The sequence below is a fragment of the Oncorhynchus kisutch genome, linkage group LG13 (genome assembly GCF_002021735.2).
Source record: "Oncorhynchus kisutch isolate 150728-3 linkage group LG13, Okis_V2, whole genome shotgun sequence".
NCBI classification, from domain to species: domain Eukaryota; kingdom Metazoa; phylum Chordata; class Actinopteri; order Salmoniformes; family Salmonidae; genus Oncorhynchus; species Oncorhynchus kisutch.
In genome coordinates, this window is record NC_034186.2 from 23,704,568 (window position 1) to 23,723,815 (window position 19,248).

At 40.6% G+C, this 19,248-nt stretch overlaps 1 protein-coding gene across 1 annotated transcript in view; it reads left to right on the forward strand.

Annotated features, from left to right (window-relative positions):
• Positions 1–19,248, forward strand: part of LOC109902735 (BMP/retinoic acid-inducible neural-specific protein 3) — a 65,554-nt gene that overhangs the window by 34,170 nt on the left and 12,136 nt on the right. Inside the window, exons 3-7 of the mRNA XM_020499342.2 lie at positions 1,576–1,766; positions 1,948–2,132; positions 6,915–7,020; positions 7,392–7,628; positions 11,610–11,832. Of these exons, the coding sequence (XP_020354931.1) occupies positions 1,576–1,766; positions 1,948–2,132; positions 6,915–7,020; positions 7,392–7,628; positions 11,610–11,832 (942 nt within the window). The remainder of the gene's footprint in view (positions 1–1,575; positions 1,767–1,947; positions 2,133–6,914; positions 7,021–7,391; positions 7,629–11,609; positions 11,833–19,248) is intronic.

Sequence of the window (19,248 nt, forward strand, 5' to 3'; positions counted from 1 at the left end):
GCTAACCAGCATCCTTAACTGTACATCCAGTACTCTGCTGCCTGTGACTGGAACGAATTGCAAAAATTGCTGAAGTTGGAGACTTATCTCCCTCACCAACTTCAAACATCAGCTATCTGAGCAGCTAACCGATCGCTGCAGCTGTACATAGTCTATTGGTAAATAGCCCACCCTTTTTCACCTACCTCATCCCCATACTGTTTTTATTTATTTACTTTTCTGCTCTTTTGCACACCAATATCTCTACCTGTACATGACCATCTGATCATTCATTCACCCCAGTGTTAATCTGCAAAATTGTAATTATTTGCCTACCTCCTCATGCCTTCTGCACACATTGTATATAGACTCCCCCTTTGTTTTCTACTGTGTTATTGACTTGTTAATTGTTTACTCCATGTGTAACTCTTTGTTGTCTGCTCACACTGCTATGCTTTATCTTGGCCAGGTCGCAGTTGCAAATGAGAACTGTGTTTCAACTAGCCTACCTGGTTAAATAAAGGTTAGATAAAATAAAATAAAAAATAAAACATCAACAAGCCTGGCAAGGCTTTGTGTCGATCACGGTTAAGCGCTGCTCTACTCGCTCCCTCCTTCTCTCCCCCACGGCTCAGTGGCAGGAATACCAGTAATTGACCCTTGTTATGGAAAAACGGCATCGTGAAACATGCCATAATTAGCTGATTCCTGTTGGCTACTTTTTTATGTGTTTTTCTTCTCTGGGGGGACTTTTCCAGCTAAGTTTTTGATTGACAGCTACTGTGGACTCTTGAGCATGTGTGCGGGTGCGTGCCCGTGTGTTTTCCCTGATTGTTCCACGACAGAACTGATAAACTATTCCGACCCACAGTAGATCACCTCCATTGTTATTCCATTAAAATCCACAGCACTAATTTCTGACAGTTTTACATTGATCCTTTCTCTCCATAATAGGCTTGACCACTGAAGCCTGGTTATTATGGGCTGTTTGAGCTGCATGGTAATCTGTAAGGACCGACGCTGGAGTAGAGGAGCAGGTACGGGGAGTCAAACATTTAATCGAAACAGACATCGAACAAGACAGGAACAGCGTCAGGACAAGGACATATGACAATCAATGCTGAAGCAGGAAACAGTGCGGGGGAACAGACAGACATAGGGGAGGTAATGACAGAGGTGATTGAGTCCAATAATCGCTGATTTGTGTAATGGGGGGGAGAGGCAGGTGTGTGTAATGATGGGGAGCCTTGTGCTCTCGGAGAGAAAGAGAGCGAGAGAGACCTTCTCAGAACAGTGTAAACAGCATGGCACTGTTCATATTTTAAGAAATGGCACCGGAGATGTCATGGCGTGCAGACACATTTCCCACCCAGCATTGCCTGAATCTAAAAATGAGTCTCCTCACACAGGGCAAGGCTGTTGACTGGCTGTAACATCCTCTTGAGAACTTTTTCCTCTGTCTTCACTATGACTATGAAAGAGGGTGTTTGCAAATGAAGCCTGCTGTGTGTGGGTGGGTGGGGTGCATGTGCATCGCTGCCTGTGTTTGTTAATGTGTGTGTCTGTGTGTGCTAATGTGTGTCTGTGACATTGCAGGGAGTTTGGCCGCTGGAAAGTGAACAGCCTGGCTCTAGAGAGACAGGACAACAATGGTCTGGCCCTGCCCCTGGACCCAGAGTTCCTCCAGACCATCAGGCACCTGGGCAGACGGCCCAGCCTCAGCTCCATTACAGACAGCATCATCAGGAAGTACGGAACACACTTCCTGCTCTCAGCCACCCTGGGGGGTAAGAATAATATGTATTTATTGGTGTTCTTTTAACCCAATCCTCTGTATGCTGCTGATGCTCAGCTTCAGAAACGCAAACAGTAAATTCTCTCTTTGCTGTAAAGGTGTCATATTGAATGTGTTGTTCTATTCCCCAGCCCAGTTCGCTGTGAATATTCTGCTCCACTCTGTGTGTTTAGGGGAGGAGTCATTAATGATCTTTGTGGACAAGCGGAGGTTGAGTAGAACGGTGGAGACGAGAGAGGCCAACGGTACAGCCGTGACTCTAGAGGCCCTGCACCAACTGGCTGCCTCTTACTTCATCGACAGAGAGAGCACCCTGCGCAAGCTGCACCACATCCAGATAGCATCCACAGCCATTAAGGTAATCCTACAAGCTGCACCACATCCAGATTGCATCCATGCCCCCCCCCCCCCCCCCCCCCCCCCACACACACACATTCATTCCCAGAGCCCTCTAGCTGGGTCCATTAATCACTGTGTCAGTCATTATTACTGAGTAATGAGTGTGATCGGCTGAGTTTGCCCTTTGCACAGCAGGACATGTTTGTCAGACTCCGTATTCGGGGTAATTCGTTTCCATGTGAGCCTGTAATTTGTTTACATGTACCTGTGGCAATGAGAGGATTATCATTGAGGAATTTCCCATGTATAGACACCTTGTATGAGAGCAGTGTTTCACCAGCTGGTGAGCCACTGGTGTCGAATTTACATTTATTTAGAAGTGATTGGTTAAAACTGGACTGCTAGACTGTTTTGTACATCTTGAGGTTTGGGGACCAACTTCTAAAGAATGTGGGGGAGGGGAGTAGGTGTGTGCTAAAATACACGTGACAGTCATACCTGACACAATTGTACAGTTCAACATTGATTTTGAACATTATCTAAGATGATGTAGAGTTATAAACTCACTTGTAGTTTGAAAGCATCCATCTGTTTATCATTGACTTTTCCCAGTGCTATCCCATCTTTGGCCACCACAGACAGATAAGGCCATATATTCCTTAAAGTGAATTGGCAACGGGACACATCATGGCTTTGTTGGCAGCGTTCTCGTGGACAAAGTGCTGCTAAAATCGTCTGATTGAGATGAATGGAGCAGAAGTCCTCTGAGGTGCATTTGTTTAGGAGGCAGTTTCAGGTGACTGATGTGAAATATTCACAGCATCAGCTGCCTTTAATTCAGGCCATGGTTTTTTACCTCGTCAAGATGAAGACGGATGGCAAAACAAAAGCATCTCTTAGAAAGAGGGCACCGGACAACAGATTTCAGGAGGAGAAAAGCCTGTTGTACTGGTATAATGTAGGAGCTATAGCTATAACACTAAAGGGAAAGGAAAAATGAAAAAGATAAAGAGGGGAGGCGAAGGGAAGTGGTGCCTCTACAATTACGCATCAGAGTGATGAATCCTCGGTTCTATTTCAACAATTTCTTAGAGGGCTTGCCCCATTTGTCAGCCATTTTGGGTATGAGTTAAGGTGTCACGCTAATGAATAGAAGACGTATAAAGAATACTGGGGTTCTGCCATCTGTAATAATCGGTGCTTTAACCTACCAGCGAGCAAGAAACACTGACAGGAGATACTAACAGTGCTGGGTGGACATAAATCAAGTGGTTAAAGTTTGATTTACAACCCAGGTCCGTTTCTACTAAGGTTTATTACAATTAGCCTGAAAAACAACTAGCCATCGATGGGGAGAGGACATGAGTGTTTTTGACCCAATTTGCTGCCTTGCTACTGCAGTGTTTAGTCATTCATGTCCTCTTATGGTTCATTTGTAGGGGAATAAAGATAATTTGTTGAGGCTGAGCTTTGGAAATCTAGTGAGAAAATATGGTTGCAGTTGTTCACGATGTAGAACAGATTTGATGTGGATAAATAAAAAAATGCTGTCTTGTTTTATCCCTTGTGTATCAATGAATTATCCATTTCATACAGATGTTGTCATCTTCGTTATTATATTGTTGTCCTCTTTAACATTTTGCCATGTCCTCCCCCTCAAGAAAAAGACACCCTCAGATGTAAAAACAAGAGGAAGTTTGTTATTTTCTATCAAGGTCTTATATACTCTGGGAGAACTTTACAAATTAGATAAAGGAATGAGCTGCAGTTGGCTTCACTTACCCTTTAACCTCTGTCTGGGTCATCGTCAGTCAAGCTACTAATATGCAAGTTGTGAGTAATCTTAACCTTTAGCCAGCTCTGTTTCCTCTCTCTGCAACATTGTCTGCCAAGAGCACCAGAATTATTAAGCTCTGAGAGAAGGGAAGAGGGACGATAATTTGTTCCAAATCAAAAGGAGTCTCTCTCTCAGCCCCATCCAAGTTGGGAAACAGACTCCCATCTAAAAAAACAGCATATCATAGTTTGCCTTGCCACAGTATTAACTCCTACTTTCTTCTCTTAAAGGTCCTCTGCTGCTCCCCTGCGGATTTCAATGAGCCTCCATTTATTTAGGGGGCACAAATATAATCTCATGCTAGTTTATTTTTTCTCTCTTCAAGTCGATAAGCTGATCCCCAGCTCTGGTTGACATCGTAGTGTAAGCCAGTGCAACAAAGTGGTTTTAAAACATCTTGCCGGAATCCTCAAAGAATGTCTAAACACGCGTAAACACATCTAGGATGCAAATGGGGATATGCTGCATCTACTAAGGCTATGCCTAGTGATTAAAAACAGGACGATTCTCTGTGGTGCCGTGAAAAAAGCAATTTCCAAAGAAGCGCCGGTCCCAAACATTAATGCCATTCCATACTTTTTTAACAGGCTGGTGTATAGGCCTCTTAATACCCATTATTATTTAAATATCTGACATCTGGGGCTCACTTACTGGCATTTTATGTATTATATTCTGCTTTTGTGGAATTACTCATAGGTGGAATTAACAGAAGGCATGATCTTCAACAGTTTCCATGCCTTTGCCTTAGTGCTATAATAATAATATTAATAATGCTTGCATTTAGAAAATAATTGAGCTTCCTTGTCATTTGAGGCATTGCACCATGCATATAAAAGTATACAAGCGTTGTTCCTGCATTGCTTTGGAGCACTTGGGATATGCTTATATTTTCATTCTCGCTTTAAACCATTAGCTATTCCCAAACACTAAACACTTGCAAGACCTTTAAACAATTCCCCAGGGGCAGATTCTTTGGCTGAGGCAGGACAGGGGACTCTGGTCTCTGCCTTAATCAGAAGAAGCATCCATACTATGAGTGAGTGCTGTTCCCGTATATCAAGTCTCATGTGGCTCAGTTTGGTAGATCATTGCGCTTGCAATGCCAGGGTTGTGGGTTTGAGTCCCACCAGGGACCAGTACAAAGTTTTAAAAAATATGCACACACTACTGTTACTTGGTTTGGATAAGAGCGTCTGCTGAATTACTTAAATGTAGAATATGATGATGCATACCAGACATGTCTCCATCACATAACCAAGCAGCACATTCCTATTCCAGGAAAGCCTTTAAGAGCAGTCGCCAGTCCCATTAAATGCAGCTGTTCGAATTTCTGATAGTCAGCACTCGATTATGGCATATTAATACATCCCCCGCTCGCTCTCTCTCCTCCACCTCATTTACATTTTTCTATCCACCAAAGTCCCAATAAGTTACTGAACATACTTTTATACAAACAACTGTTAAGACTTCTTTTTTTGGGGGGGGGGTCCTTTCTATAAGAAATGGATTTAAGTGTGCGTATGCTCGGCTTCACTTGGTCCTTGTTGCAGATGTTCTCATTGCTATGCATAGAAAATCCAGATTTAAATTAAAACATTTCCCTTTAAGTTGGACATCTGTCTGTGTTAGAAATTTATCTGCCCATCCCTCTAGACATTTCTCGGATTTTAATTATTTTCGTCGAAGCATCAATAAAAAAAATAATGGAAATGCCGTCGATAGGCCTGCTGAAGTTTAGGTTTTTATTCTCTCTTTCTCAACCCTCTTCCCCCCTCCATTTCAAAGTAACTAAAACCTCAATGTTGAATGAAAAATGGAAAATAATATTTTGTGATTATCATATAATGAATCACTGCTGCTTATGTATGAAGGTTGGTCATGGTTCTGGTGTATTCATGCTTTGAATGCATACCTTTTTGATACAGTTAAGTTTGTTCTTCATTTTCTTTCCTGTGTCTCACCCTTCCCTCTGTTTTCACAGTGACATTAAAGTAGGTGTCAAAGAAAGACAACTTTTCTGCCCACAGAGGGAAAGGAAGGTGTCCCCTTTCTTCTGAATGTAGAACCATAGTTCCTCATTGATCTACACTGGTGATGTGGTTACTTTTATTGGCCCTTTGGGAAAATATTAAAAGAAGGAGCCACTGTGGCATTAGGGGAGAATAACTTGCAAGTGACGAGGAGGGAGATGGATGGGCCCACAGGCTGCCAGACTTGGAATGGTGGCAGAGAAACCTTGATATATGGGAGCTTTAAATCATCCTTTTGTCAAGGAGGATTGAGCTGTGATTGTGAACGATCTAACCGCTTACCCAGAGGAGAAGAGATCCAGTGTCTTTCTCATTTGTCAGCGTGAATCTAGTGATATGTCTGCCAGGCTTGCATGTAACTGCATCTTTCAAGACTTAAAACATAATTGGAAGCTGCCACCGAAAATAGTTCTTCATACGTAGTTCTTTCTTTTACTTTTTTGCAGACTCCACATTATTCTCTCCCTTGTCAGATGACAGTGTTTTTTGGTTGCATTGCTACTGTATGTCATCATCGCTTTCTCTGAGTAGACAAGAAACCACCTCTCACCCTTAAGCTTATTCATGTACTATACTTTTTGGATATAACATAATGTGGCCTCTGAACAGAGAATTATCATCTAACAGACTATACTGAATAGTGGATATGTCTAAATGCACAACCTTGGTGTTGCATCATACAGCAAACAACTGAACTACTGTACTACTACTTGTAATGTTTGTTGTAATGTGAACATTTAAACGTGTCTCAATAAGGTATAAAATATTTAGTCCTGTGGAAGTACACATGGTAGGATCTGAGTGAGCATACTCTTGTTGTTGATCTCATTCCACATGACATTCAGCTCTGCATCCCTACATTTTTTATGACCTTTAGTGGCTCTCTTTTACAGTGTAGTGGAGTATTGCCATGTGCCTCTGTCTTTCCCGCTAGGTGACTGAAACCAGGACGGGCCCTCTTGGATGCAGTAACTATGACAACCTGGACTCAGTCAGCTCTGTTCTGGTTCAGAGCCCTGAAAACAAGATTAATCTGCAAGGTCGGCCATCCATAATTGAACCCACCCAGACATTCTGATGGAATTGTCACAGTTTATATTCTCTGCCAAACGTTAGACAAGAGGCACCAGAGTGTCAGAAGGAATTTAGCTTCAATTCCTCTTTGTCTGGCATTGGAAACGGAACCTCTGGATTCCTAAGTGGATCACAGGGATTTGTAGACATATATGAACAAGCCAGTGGAAATGTATCTATAAAGTGACCAGAAAATACCTCTTCTGTCCTATAGTAACTTACAGTAGAAAGTCTATAGTTAATACAGTATTTGAGTCTAGTTTACATTATTACAGTAATTTGTCTTGAAGTTTAGCCAGTGTTGTCATATATAAACTGTACCATGTCCTCTCCTCAGGTCTCCAGGCCATCCTACCAGAGTACCTGAGGGTCCGGTTCGTCCAGGCTGCTCTGAGCTACATCGGCTGTAACGTGGAGGGTCAGTTTGTGTGCCGAGACAATGACTGTTGGTGCCGCTGCAGCCCAGGCTTTCCCCAGTGTAATTGCCCCGAAGTGGACCTGAGGGCCATGGAGGCCAGCCTACTGCACATCAGAGACACCTGGAACATGGCCAACCAGGACTTTGAAGAGTCGGGTATGGGAGTATGACATTGATGATACACACAGAGGCGTATATAGAGAAGTTGTAACATTCAATATACTTGCACAAATGTACTGCAACTGTATGTCAAATCAAATGAAATTGTATTTATCATGCGCCGAATAAAACCTTACCGTAAAATGCTTATTACAAGCCCTTAACCAACAATGCAGGTCAAGAAATAGACTTCATTTTATTTTCACTTATTTTGATTTATTTTTAATATTTTCTTAAGTAAAAAAATAAAAAGTTACAAAATTACAATAACAAGGACATATACAGGGAGTTCCGATACTGAGTCAATGTGCGGGCTACAGGTTAGTTGATGTAATTTGTACATGTAAAGTGACTATGCCTAGATAATGAACAATGAGTAGCAGCAGTGTAAAAGGGGGGGGGGGGTGGATTGGGGGTTAGAAGCTGTGAAGTCTTATGGATTTGGGGTAGAAGCTGTTAAGGAACCTTTTAGACTTGGCGCTCTGGTACCGCTTGTCATGCAGTAGCAGAGAGAACAGTCTATGACTTGGGTGACTGGAGTTTTTGATAATTTTTTGGGACTTCATCTGACACCGCTGTGTGTGTGTGTGTGTATATATATATATGTGTATATATGTATATATGTATATATATATGTATAAATATATATATGTATATATGTATATATATATATATATGTATATATGTATATATATGTATATGTATATGTATGTATATGTATATATATGTGTATATATGTATATATATGTGTATATATATATATATATATATATATATATATATATATATGTATGTATATGTATGTATATGTATGTATATATGTATATATGTATATATGTATATATGTATATATGTATATATGTATATATGTATATATGTATATATGTATATATGTATATATGTATATATGTATATATGTATATATGTATATATGTATATATGTATATATATATGTATATATATATATATATGTATATATATATATGTATATATATATATGTATATATATATATGTATATATATATATGTATATATATATATATATGTATGTCCTGGATGGCAGGAAGCTTGGCCCCAGTGACATACACGGCAGTAGGCACTAGCCTCTGTAGCACCTTACTGTCAGATGCCGAGCAGTTTCCATACCAGGCGGTGATGCAACCATTCAGGATGCTCTCGATGGTGCAGCTGTAGAATGTTTTGAGGATCTGGGGACAAATGCCAAATCTTTTCAGTCTCCTGATATATGCCACAGAACCTTACACAACACAGAAATCAGTGTGACGTCTTATTGTCTATGGGTTCAAATGTATATTTAAAGGCTGAATTATTCATATTAAATGTCCGGGTCACACTTGAGAAGTGTGTAAACGCATACAGCAACTCCAGAAAGTATTTACGCCCCTTGACTTGTTCCACATTTTGTTGTGTTATAGCCTGAATCTAAAATTGATTAAATAGAAATTTGCTGACACTGGCCTAAACACAATACCTCACAATGTCAAAGTACAAATGAATAAAAACGAGTGAATAAGTATTCAACCAATTTGTTATGGCAAGCCTAAATATGTTCAGGAGTAAATGTTTGCTTAACAAGTCAAATAATAAGTTCAATTAACTCTGTGTGGAATAGTGTTTAACATGATTTTTGAAAACCTCAACTCTGTACCCCACACATACATGTAAGGTCCCTCAGTTGAGCAGTGAATTTCAAACACAGATTTAACCACAAAAACTAGGGAGGTTTTCCAAAGCCTCGCCAAGAAGGGCAGACATTGAATATCCCTTTGGGCATGGTGAAGTTGCTTTTCTACACCCAATCACTACAAAGATACAGGCGTCTTTCCTAACTCAGTAGCTGGAGAGGAAGGAAACTGCTTTAGGATTTCACCATGAGGCCAATGGTGACTTTAAAACAGTTAGAGGGTGTTTAATGGCTGTGATAGGTGAAAACTGAGGATGGATCAACAACATTGTAGTTACTACACAATACTAACCTAATTGACAGAGTGAAAAGGAAGCCTCTACAGAATAAAAATATTCCAAAACATGCATCCTGTTTGCAATAAGGCAGTAAAGTAAAACAGCAACAAATTGGGAAAAATATATTAACTTTATGTCCTGAATACCAAGTGTTCTGTTTGGGGCAAATCCAACACATCACCGAGTACCACTCTTCATATTTTAAAGCATGGTGGCGGCATCATGTTATGGATATGCTTGTCATCGGCAAGGACTACGGAGTTTTTTAGGATAAAAATAAACAGAATAGCTAAGCACAATTCTAGAGGAAATCCTGGTTGTCTATTTTCTAACAAACACTGGGAGACAAATTCACCTTTCAGCATGACATTATCCTAAACACAAGGCCAAATATACACTGGAGTTGCTTCCCAAGACAACATTGAATGTTCCTGAGTGGCCTGGTTACATTTTTTACATTTTTTTTGCTTGAAAATATATGGCAAGACTTAAATGGCTGTCTAGCGATGATAAACAACCAACTTGACAGAGCTCGAATAATTATTTTAAAGAATAATGTGCAAATATTGTACAATCCAAGTGTGGAAAGCTCGTAGAGCCTTACCCAGAAAGACTCACAGCCGTAACCGCTGGCGATTTTAACATGTACTGTATTGACTCAGGGTTGTGAATACTTATGTGTATGAAATATTTGTGTATTTCATAAAAATAAAAATAAACATGTTTTCACTTTGTCATTATAGGGTATTGTGTGTCGATGGGTGAGGAAAAAGTTATATTTAATCCATTTTGAATTCAGGCTGTAATAAAACAATGTGGAATAAGTCAAGGGGTATGAATACTTTCTGAAGGCACTGTATGTTTAATTCACATGGCCCATGCGAGGGACTAAACCCACAACCTTGATGTTGGCAGCATTATAATGTAACTGTCTGAGCCAGTTGGACCAATTATACCCTCCACACCATCTGCCCTACTGCATTGTTGATGTGAGCTGTTTAATTTGCCCAGGTTCAGTACCTGTAGTTCTGCAGTGGTTTGCCTCAGAGCAGAGCTGTGGGAAGGCATTAAGAGAGAAGCATTGTTACCTAGCTGTTTTCATCGTCTGACAAGATAATAATGGTGGGAAGAGGCCTGGGCTTTCAGGGATGAGGTGTCATTGTCGTGGCAGTGAAACAGCGCTCTAGTCTTGGCATGAACAGACTTTTTTTTTTTGTGTCCCGGGAATGGTGCCAGCCTAAGCAGGTTTACTCAGGGTGCAATGGAGCACACTAATTCATTTGAATGCAGCAGCTGGAGGCTGATTTAAAACATGTAAACATCCTTTACCGAGCACATCATGGATTCTAATGGCCGTAAAGTCACTACTACGTTTACTTGTAATTGCAATCTGAGATCTCTCTCCTAATATAGCGATGGTTTATCAAAATTTCACAGCAGTACATATTACACCATGGCTAATCACTTTGAGAGCGAATGACGATTGTAATCAGAGATAATCAACATCACTGTTAATTGTAAATATCACTGTCACTTTCTCATTACAGATTAATTAGAATTGAATTCTGAAAAATCTATTCAATCATGAAAGCATATATCGATTGCTCTGAAAATCGTTTTTTGCCCCCTTTGACTCGTTAAACCTAACACTTACCATGAAGCAATGTAATATGTTTTGCTGCTTTTCAATCTGTTTGGCTGTTGTGCCTCTGCACACAGAGCCATGAGCTTGCTTTGCCAGGAGCTGGCTGGGTTCTTCGTGTTTCAAACAGAGACACAGACCTACATTTATTTCTGCCTCTTTCTATTAGCATATGCATCACTTCCATTTTCCCCCACCGCGGCCCGGCAAATCAAGTCCCATGTGCTCTCTCTAAAGTGATCCCTTAATGCCGTCTGACTTTATCAGACAAAATGAACAGAATCATATAAATAAATAAGCGGACCAGAACGACAAGGGGGCATTAAACCTCTCCACACCTGTCTGCCTTTCAGAGGAGTTCCAGAACTTTTTGCGGAGACTCCCGATGTTCTACGCCCTCAACACATCTGCCATCCAGTACTTCTGGAAGATGGAGCCGGCCATCCACCAACGCTACAGACAGCTGGAGCTCAGCAGCAGACAGCTCATTGCCAAATCCCGACGAATCGTCAACAAACTCTTCACCCTCAGCAAGAGGTGTCGGACACAGCCGAAAGTCATTGTGCTGAGAGAGAGGTGAGACTGTATTATGATAAACGTTGCCTGTGAAGTTTAGCTGGCATGTAAAATACCAGTCAAAAGTTTGGACACCTACAGTACTTGTTCCGGGGTTTTTCTTTATTTTTACTATTTTCTACATTGTAGAATAATATTGAATCAAATCAACTTTAATTGTCACATGCGCAGAATACAACAAGTGCAGACCTTACCGTCAAATGCTTTCTTTTAAGCCCTTAACCAACAGTGCAGTTCAAAAAGAGTTGAGACAATATTTACCAAATAAATTAAACTTAAAAATGTAATAGTCTGGTGGTCATTTGATTAATTGTTCAGCAGTCTTATGGCTTGGGGGTGGAAGCTGTTGAGGAGCCTTTTTGTCCTAGACTTGGCGGTCCGGTACCACTTGCAGTTTATGATTTGGGTGACTGGAATCTGACAATTTTATGGGCTTTCCTCTGACACAGCCTATTATATAGGTCCTGGATTGCAGGAAGCTTGGCCCGAGTGAGGTACTGGGCCGTACGCATAACCCTCTGTAGCGCTTTATGGTCAGATGCCGAGCAGCTGCCATACCAGGCGGTGATGCAACCGATGGTGTATCTTTAGAACTTTGAGGATCTGGGGACCCATGCCAAGTCTTTTCAGTCTCCTGAGGGGGAAAAGGTTTTGTCGTGCCCTCTTCATGAGTGTCTTGGTGTGTTTGGACCATGATAGTTCGTTGGTGATGTGGTCACCAAGGAACTTGAGGCTCTCGACCCTCTCCACTACAGCCCCATTGATGTTAATGGGGGCTGGTCCGGCCCGCCTTTTCCTGTAGTCCACGACCAGCTCCTTAGTCTTGCTCACATTGAGGGAGAGGTTGTTGTCCTGGCACCACACTGCCAGTTCTCTGACCTCCTCCCTATAGGCTGTCTCATCGTTGTCGGTGTCAGCAAACTTAATAACGGTGTTGGAGTCGTGTTTGTTTGGGCGTGGGTGAACAGGGAGTACAGGAGGGGACTGAGTACACACCCATGAGGGGCTCCAGTGTTGATGATCAGCATGGCAGACGTGTTGTAGCCTCCCCTTACCACCTGGGGGAAGCTCATCAGGAAGTCCAGGATCCAGTGACTGCACTTGGATACATCTGGTATCATATAAAATATATTTTATATTTTCTTCAACGTAGCCACCCTTTGCCTTGATTACAGCTTTGCACACTCACTTAGCATTCTCTCAACCAGCTCAACCTGGAATGCATTTAAATTAACAGGTGTGCCTTGTTTAAAAGTTACTTTGTGGAATTTCTTTCCTTCTTAATGCATTTGAGCCAATCAGTTGTGTTGTGACAAGGTAGAGGTGGTATACAGAAGATAGCCCTATTTGGTAAAAGACCAAGTCCCTATTATGGCAAGAGCAGCTCAAATAAGCAAAGAGAAACAATAGTCCAGTACATTAACTTCTTATGGTATAGGGGACGCTTGCGTCCCACTTATTATCTGATGATAGCACAACAGTAAACAAAGAGTAGCATATTTCAACCCTGCAGGCGCTACACAAAACACAGAAATAAAATATAAAACATGCCTTAACTTTGACGAGCTTCTTTTGTTGGCACTCCATTATGTCCCATAAACATGACAATTGGTCATTTTGTTAAATTAATTCCATCCATATATATACAAAATGTCCTTTTATTTGGTGCGTTTGATCCAGAAAAAACAGCTTCCAAATTGCGCAACGTCACTACAAAATATCTCAAAAGTTACCTGTAAACTTTGCCAAAACATTTCAAACTAGTTTTGTAACACAACTTTAGGTATTTTTAAACGTTAATAATCGATCAAATTGAATTTGGTTTCAATAGAGGACGAGAGGAAACTAACGCTACTTTTCAAGTCTTGGGCACTCAACAGCGTTACCTTTTTCCAACATGGCCGTACTTCATTTCACAAAGGAATAACCTCAACCAAATTCCAAGGACTGGTGACATCCAGTGGAAGCGGTAAGAACTGAAAAGAAGTGCCTAAGAATAATGGTTTCCCAATGATCTCACTGAACAGAGACGTCAAAAAAAGAAATTCGGAAACGGTTAGTCCTCGGGGTTTTGCCTGCTACATAAGTTATACTCACAGACATGATTCAAACAGTTTTAGAAACTTCAGAGTGTTTTATCCAAATCTACTAATAATATGCATATCTTATATTCTTGGCATGAGTAGCAGGAAGTTGAAATTGGGCACGCTATTTATCCAAAAGTGAAATTGCTGCCCACTGTACCTTAAGAAGTTAAGACATGAAGGTCAGTCAATCTGGAAAATGTCAAGAACTTTGAACATTTCAAGTGCAGTCACAAAAACCGTCAAGCGCTATGATAAAACTGGCTCTCATGAGGGCCGCCAGAAAGGAAGACCCAGAGTTAACTCTGCTGCAGAAGATAAGTTCAATAGAGTTAACTGCACCTCAGATTGCAGTTCAAATAAATGCTTCACAGAGTTCAAGTAACACACATCCCAAAATTAACTGTTCAGAGGAGACTGCATGAATCAGAACTTCATGGTTGAATTGCTGCAAAGAAACCACTACTAAAGGACTCCAATAAGAAGAGACTTGCTTGGGCCAAAAGCAATGGTCATTAGACCGGTGGAAATCTGTCCTTTGGTCTGATGAGTCCTATTTTCAACCAACTGTCTTTGTGAGATGCAGAGCGGTGAATATATGATCTCTGCATGCGTGGTTTCCACCGTGAAGCATGGAGGAGGAGATGTGATCGTGTGGGGGTGCTTTGCTGGTGACACTGTCAGTGATTTATTTAGAATTCAAGGCACACTTAACCAGCATGGCTACCACAGCATTCTGCAGTGATACGCCATCCCATCTGGTTTGCGCTTAGTCCCACTATCATTTGTTTTTCAAAAGGACAATGACCCAACACACCTCCAGACTGTGTAATTACTATTTGACCAAGAAAGAGAGTGATGGAGTGCTGCATCCAATGACCTGGCCTCCACAATCACCTGACGTCAACCCAATTGAGAAAGTTTGGGATGAGTTAGACAGCAGAGTGAAGGAAAAGCAGTCAACAACTGCTTAGCATATGTGGGAACTCCTTCAAATCTGGTGGAAAAGCACACCATTTCTGACTCGATCCTATTTAGACATATTGTTGTTGGTTTAAAAAACATTGTTTTTTGTTTAATTTGATTAAAAACCAAACTTATTAGAAAGATTTATCGTTAATTGGTTTATGGTGAGAACATGCATGGCTCGAAAGCAATGTAATTTCAGCTGCTAATTCTGGATAAGCGCTAATATGATCTGTAAAATGGCTCCATGATGTTTATAAAACATTACATTTGCGAGCAGTATCACAGTGAGTGGACATTTCCTCATTCTCTTTATATTGGATCTTTATCCAGCTCCTGTGAAAAGTTTGGATGTGCATAAAACCCTCCATAGTTTTAAGTTGTCTGTATTATACGCCCACAAGGAGCAATTATGGTGCCTGTAACTGTATTTAGACATATGGTGGAAAAGCATTCCACCTGAAGCTGGTTGAAAGAATGCCAAAAGTGTTCAAAGCTGTCATCCAGGCAAAGAAGGGTGGCTACTTTGAAGAATCTCAAATATAAAATAATGATTAATAATACATTTATAAAAAATGTATAATAAATGTAGTAATAAATGACTACATGATTCCATATGTGTTATTCCATAGCTGTGATGTCTTCACTATTATTCTAAAAATAAAGAAAAACCCTTGAATGAGTAGGTGTCTGTCCAAACCTTTGACTGGTACCGTGTGTGCATGAAGAATGCGAGAGGGGGGGGGGGGGGGATACAGAAGGAAATATTGGGAGGGAGTGACAGAGACGTGACTGGATGCTATAATAAACATTGTTGGTGATATTTAAATTACATGGATATGGAAGAAAAATCAAGCCTCAAACTGGTAGTTATATTTCTGTGCTATCTCTGGATGAGGTATCAAACCCCCCAAAATGTTGTATCTTCTTATGGCTAGCAGAACCCTCGACCACATTCCGCTGAAATGGCAAATATGTAACTTTCATACATTCACATGTGCAATACACCAAATTAAAGATAAACCTCTTGTTAATCTACCCATCGTGTCTGATTTCAAAAAGGCTTTATAGCGAAACCACAACATATGTTAGGTCAGAGCCTAGTCACAGCCAAAGAGAGGAGTCACAAAGCAGAAAGAGATACAAATAATCACTAACCTTTGACGATCTTCATCAGATGACACTCGTAAGACTTCATGTTACACAATACATGTATGTTTTGTTCAATAAAGTGCATATTTATATCCAATAATCTCAGTTTACATTGGCGCATTACGTTCAGTAATGTTTTGCTTCCAAAACATCCAGTGATTTTGCCACATCAATTTACAGAAATAGTCATCAAACTTTAATATAAGATACAAGTGTTATGCACAGAATTAGAGATGTACTTCTCCTTAATGCAACCTCTGTCAGATTTCAAAACTTTACGGAAAAAAGCAAACCATGCAATAATCTGAGTATGGCGCTCAGACAACAAATCAAGCCATACAGATATCCGCCATGTTGGAGTCAACAGAAGTCAGAAATAGCGTTATAAATATTCACTTACCTTTGATCATCATCAGAATCCACTCCCAGGAATGCCAGTTCCACAATAAATGTTTGATTTGTTCGATAAAGTCCATAATTTATGTCCAAATACCTCCTTTGTTAGTGCGTTCAGTTCACAAATCCAAACTCACGACGCGATGGCAGGTCCAGGCTAAAGTTAAGAAGAAAAGTCATATTACAGTTCGTAGAAACATGTCAAACGATGTATAGCATCAATCTTTAGGATGTTTTTATCATAAATTTTCAATAATGTTCCAACCGGAGAATTCCTTTGTCTTCAGAAATGCAATGGAACGCAAGCATGAGTGCGTGACCAGCTCATGCCACTCTGGCAGACCTCTGACTCATTCAGGTCCCATTCCCCCCTCCTTCACAGTGGAAGCATCAAACAAGGTTCTAAAGACTGTTGACATCTAGTGGAAGCCTTAAGAAGTGCAATATGACCCCATAGACACTGTATATGCGATAGGCAATGAGTTGAAAAACTACAAACCTCAGATTTCCCACTTCCTGGTTGGATTGTTCTCAGGTTTTCGCCTGCCATATGAGTTCTGTTATACACAGACATCATTCAAACAGTTTTTTAGAAACTTCAGTGTTTTCTATCCAAATATACTAATAATATGCATATATTAGCAACTGGGCCTGAGTAGCAGCTAGTTTACTCTGGGCACACTTTTCATCCAAACGTGAAAATGCTGCCCCCTATCCCAAACAGGATTTATCTTTATTTAACTAGGCAAGTCCGTTAAGAACACATTCTTATTTTCAATGATGGCCTAGGAACAGTGGGTTAAGTGCCTTGTTCAGGGGCAGAACGACAGATTTTTACCTTGTCAGCTTGGGGATTCGATCTTGCAACCTTTCGGTTACTAGTCCAACGCTCTAACCACTAGGCTGCCTGCCGCCCCAAAGTGTTGTTTATAACATGGCAATAAACACAACACTTTGTTTTCAGCAGAGACCTGAGAAGGGTTTTTGTAGAAAGAATTGTTTTGATGCTGATGACTTGGTCCCGGTCTAGTCTCCCTTCAAAATGTCCAGGCCATGTAAGAAATCTGCCTGAGAATCCCTTTTGTGCCTGAATAGACTCGGAGATGTTGTGAATGTCCCAGTCAAAAATGGCCGCTGTTCAGACATACACATTGTTGATAGGCGAAGGGAGATGAATTCTGTACTCTGCATATTGCTTTGACATTTCTGCACTGATTTATTTTGTTTCTTATGTTCAAAAGAGTTCACAGGCAATCAATCAGAACATGAGATAGCATCTCCAATTTCACCAACCCTCTTGTCGGGTGAAACTCTGCTGTGCTTGTGTTTTTTCTTCATTTTCTTCTAAATGTGTTTTAAAGAAGGTTTCACTTGGCAAAACCAGCCCATATTTCTTCGTCAGGGGAAAATTGACTTTAACAAGCATAGAGGACTGATTAATAAAACTGGAACTCTATTTCATACATTAGATATACTGAGAGCTTTGATTTTAATAGACTACATACAGAGAATACAGTAGTTACCTAGATCTGACTAATACCGTCAGCCATAATTTATTTAATTCATTCATGTTTATTATTTAGATAGAAAATCCCATTGAGAGAACATCCATTTCAGTAGTCTTTCCTTTTACTGTTATTTTTCACCGTCAAGGACTATATTTTGCTCAGTGAATGACTGTATTCTGTGGTGTTGAGTGTCTTTTTGTATGACTTTCCCTCTTTTTTGATGAAACTACCTATAATGGATACAAATAAAAGATCTGTGGCCATGAGATTCTCAAACTATGTTAATTTGTACTAGTCTCCTAGTACTACTGCTATTGTGGCTCTAACACAGAAGTGATCGTGTACATGAAGAGTCTGACTCTGTGACATATTTCTCTTAATGGGTTTTAGTAAAGCAATACAAGCTACTCTCTGCCCCTCCAATGTCCAGTATAGGTTTCTTTGCCCCTTCTGTTTCTCAACCTTATGGTGTTTCGACAAATCGTTTCATGGATGTAATTCAAAAAGTAAATCCAGTTATTCACAGAGAATTGGGTGCCAGCACAGAGATGCAGATACACGGGGCTGTATTTTCGGCTGGTGCCAAGGTGCACATTCGTTTGCAATTTCGTCATGTAAAAACTGGTGCACTGGCATTTTCCAAACCTAACGCCAGGTTCGGCTATTTACCTGTTTAACATCAGCTTGCTTACGCTGAGATTGAAAGGGTGGCAATATTTGAGGTGTGTTCTTAACAAGTGCAAAAGTCACAATTTCATGCAGTGCTAATGGGAAGTTTTAAGACTCACAAAAAGCAGGTCTTAACTGTAATGCAGTAGATAATGGCATGGATTTTGAGAGTGAAAGCGCACCCTATCCAGCCATGATGCACAGTGCCCATGGAAGGAGAGATGTGCCTTTTGTGCAGGTGAATCTCTTATTTAGAAACAATTTATTTTTACCACCCCCATTTTAATTTGATATAAAAAAAATAACAAGCATAGCCTGCCCTCCCCTTAATATAGGCTGATTTAGCAGCATCACATAGTGCGTTTTTTTATCATGGCCATTAGCCAAGTAGACTATGAATAAGGAGGTTTTAAATTGTCTACAGAGTGATTGGAATTGTTTTTGATGCAACTGGTCAGGATGTTCTCGATGGTGCAGCGGTAGGACCCAGGGCAGCATGCTAAAGTTCTTCAGCCGCCTTAGGAAATGGAGACGCTGTTGTGCACTCTTGACATGAGTGGTGGTTTTATTGGTCCATGACAAGTCCTCGGTGATGTGGACTCCAAGGAACTTCAAACTCGTGACTCTCTCTACTACTGCAG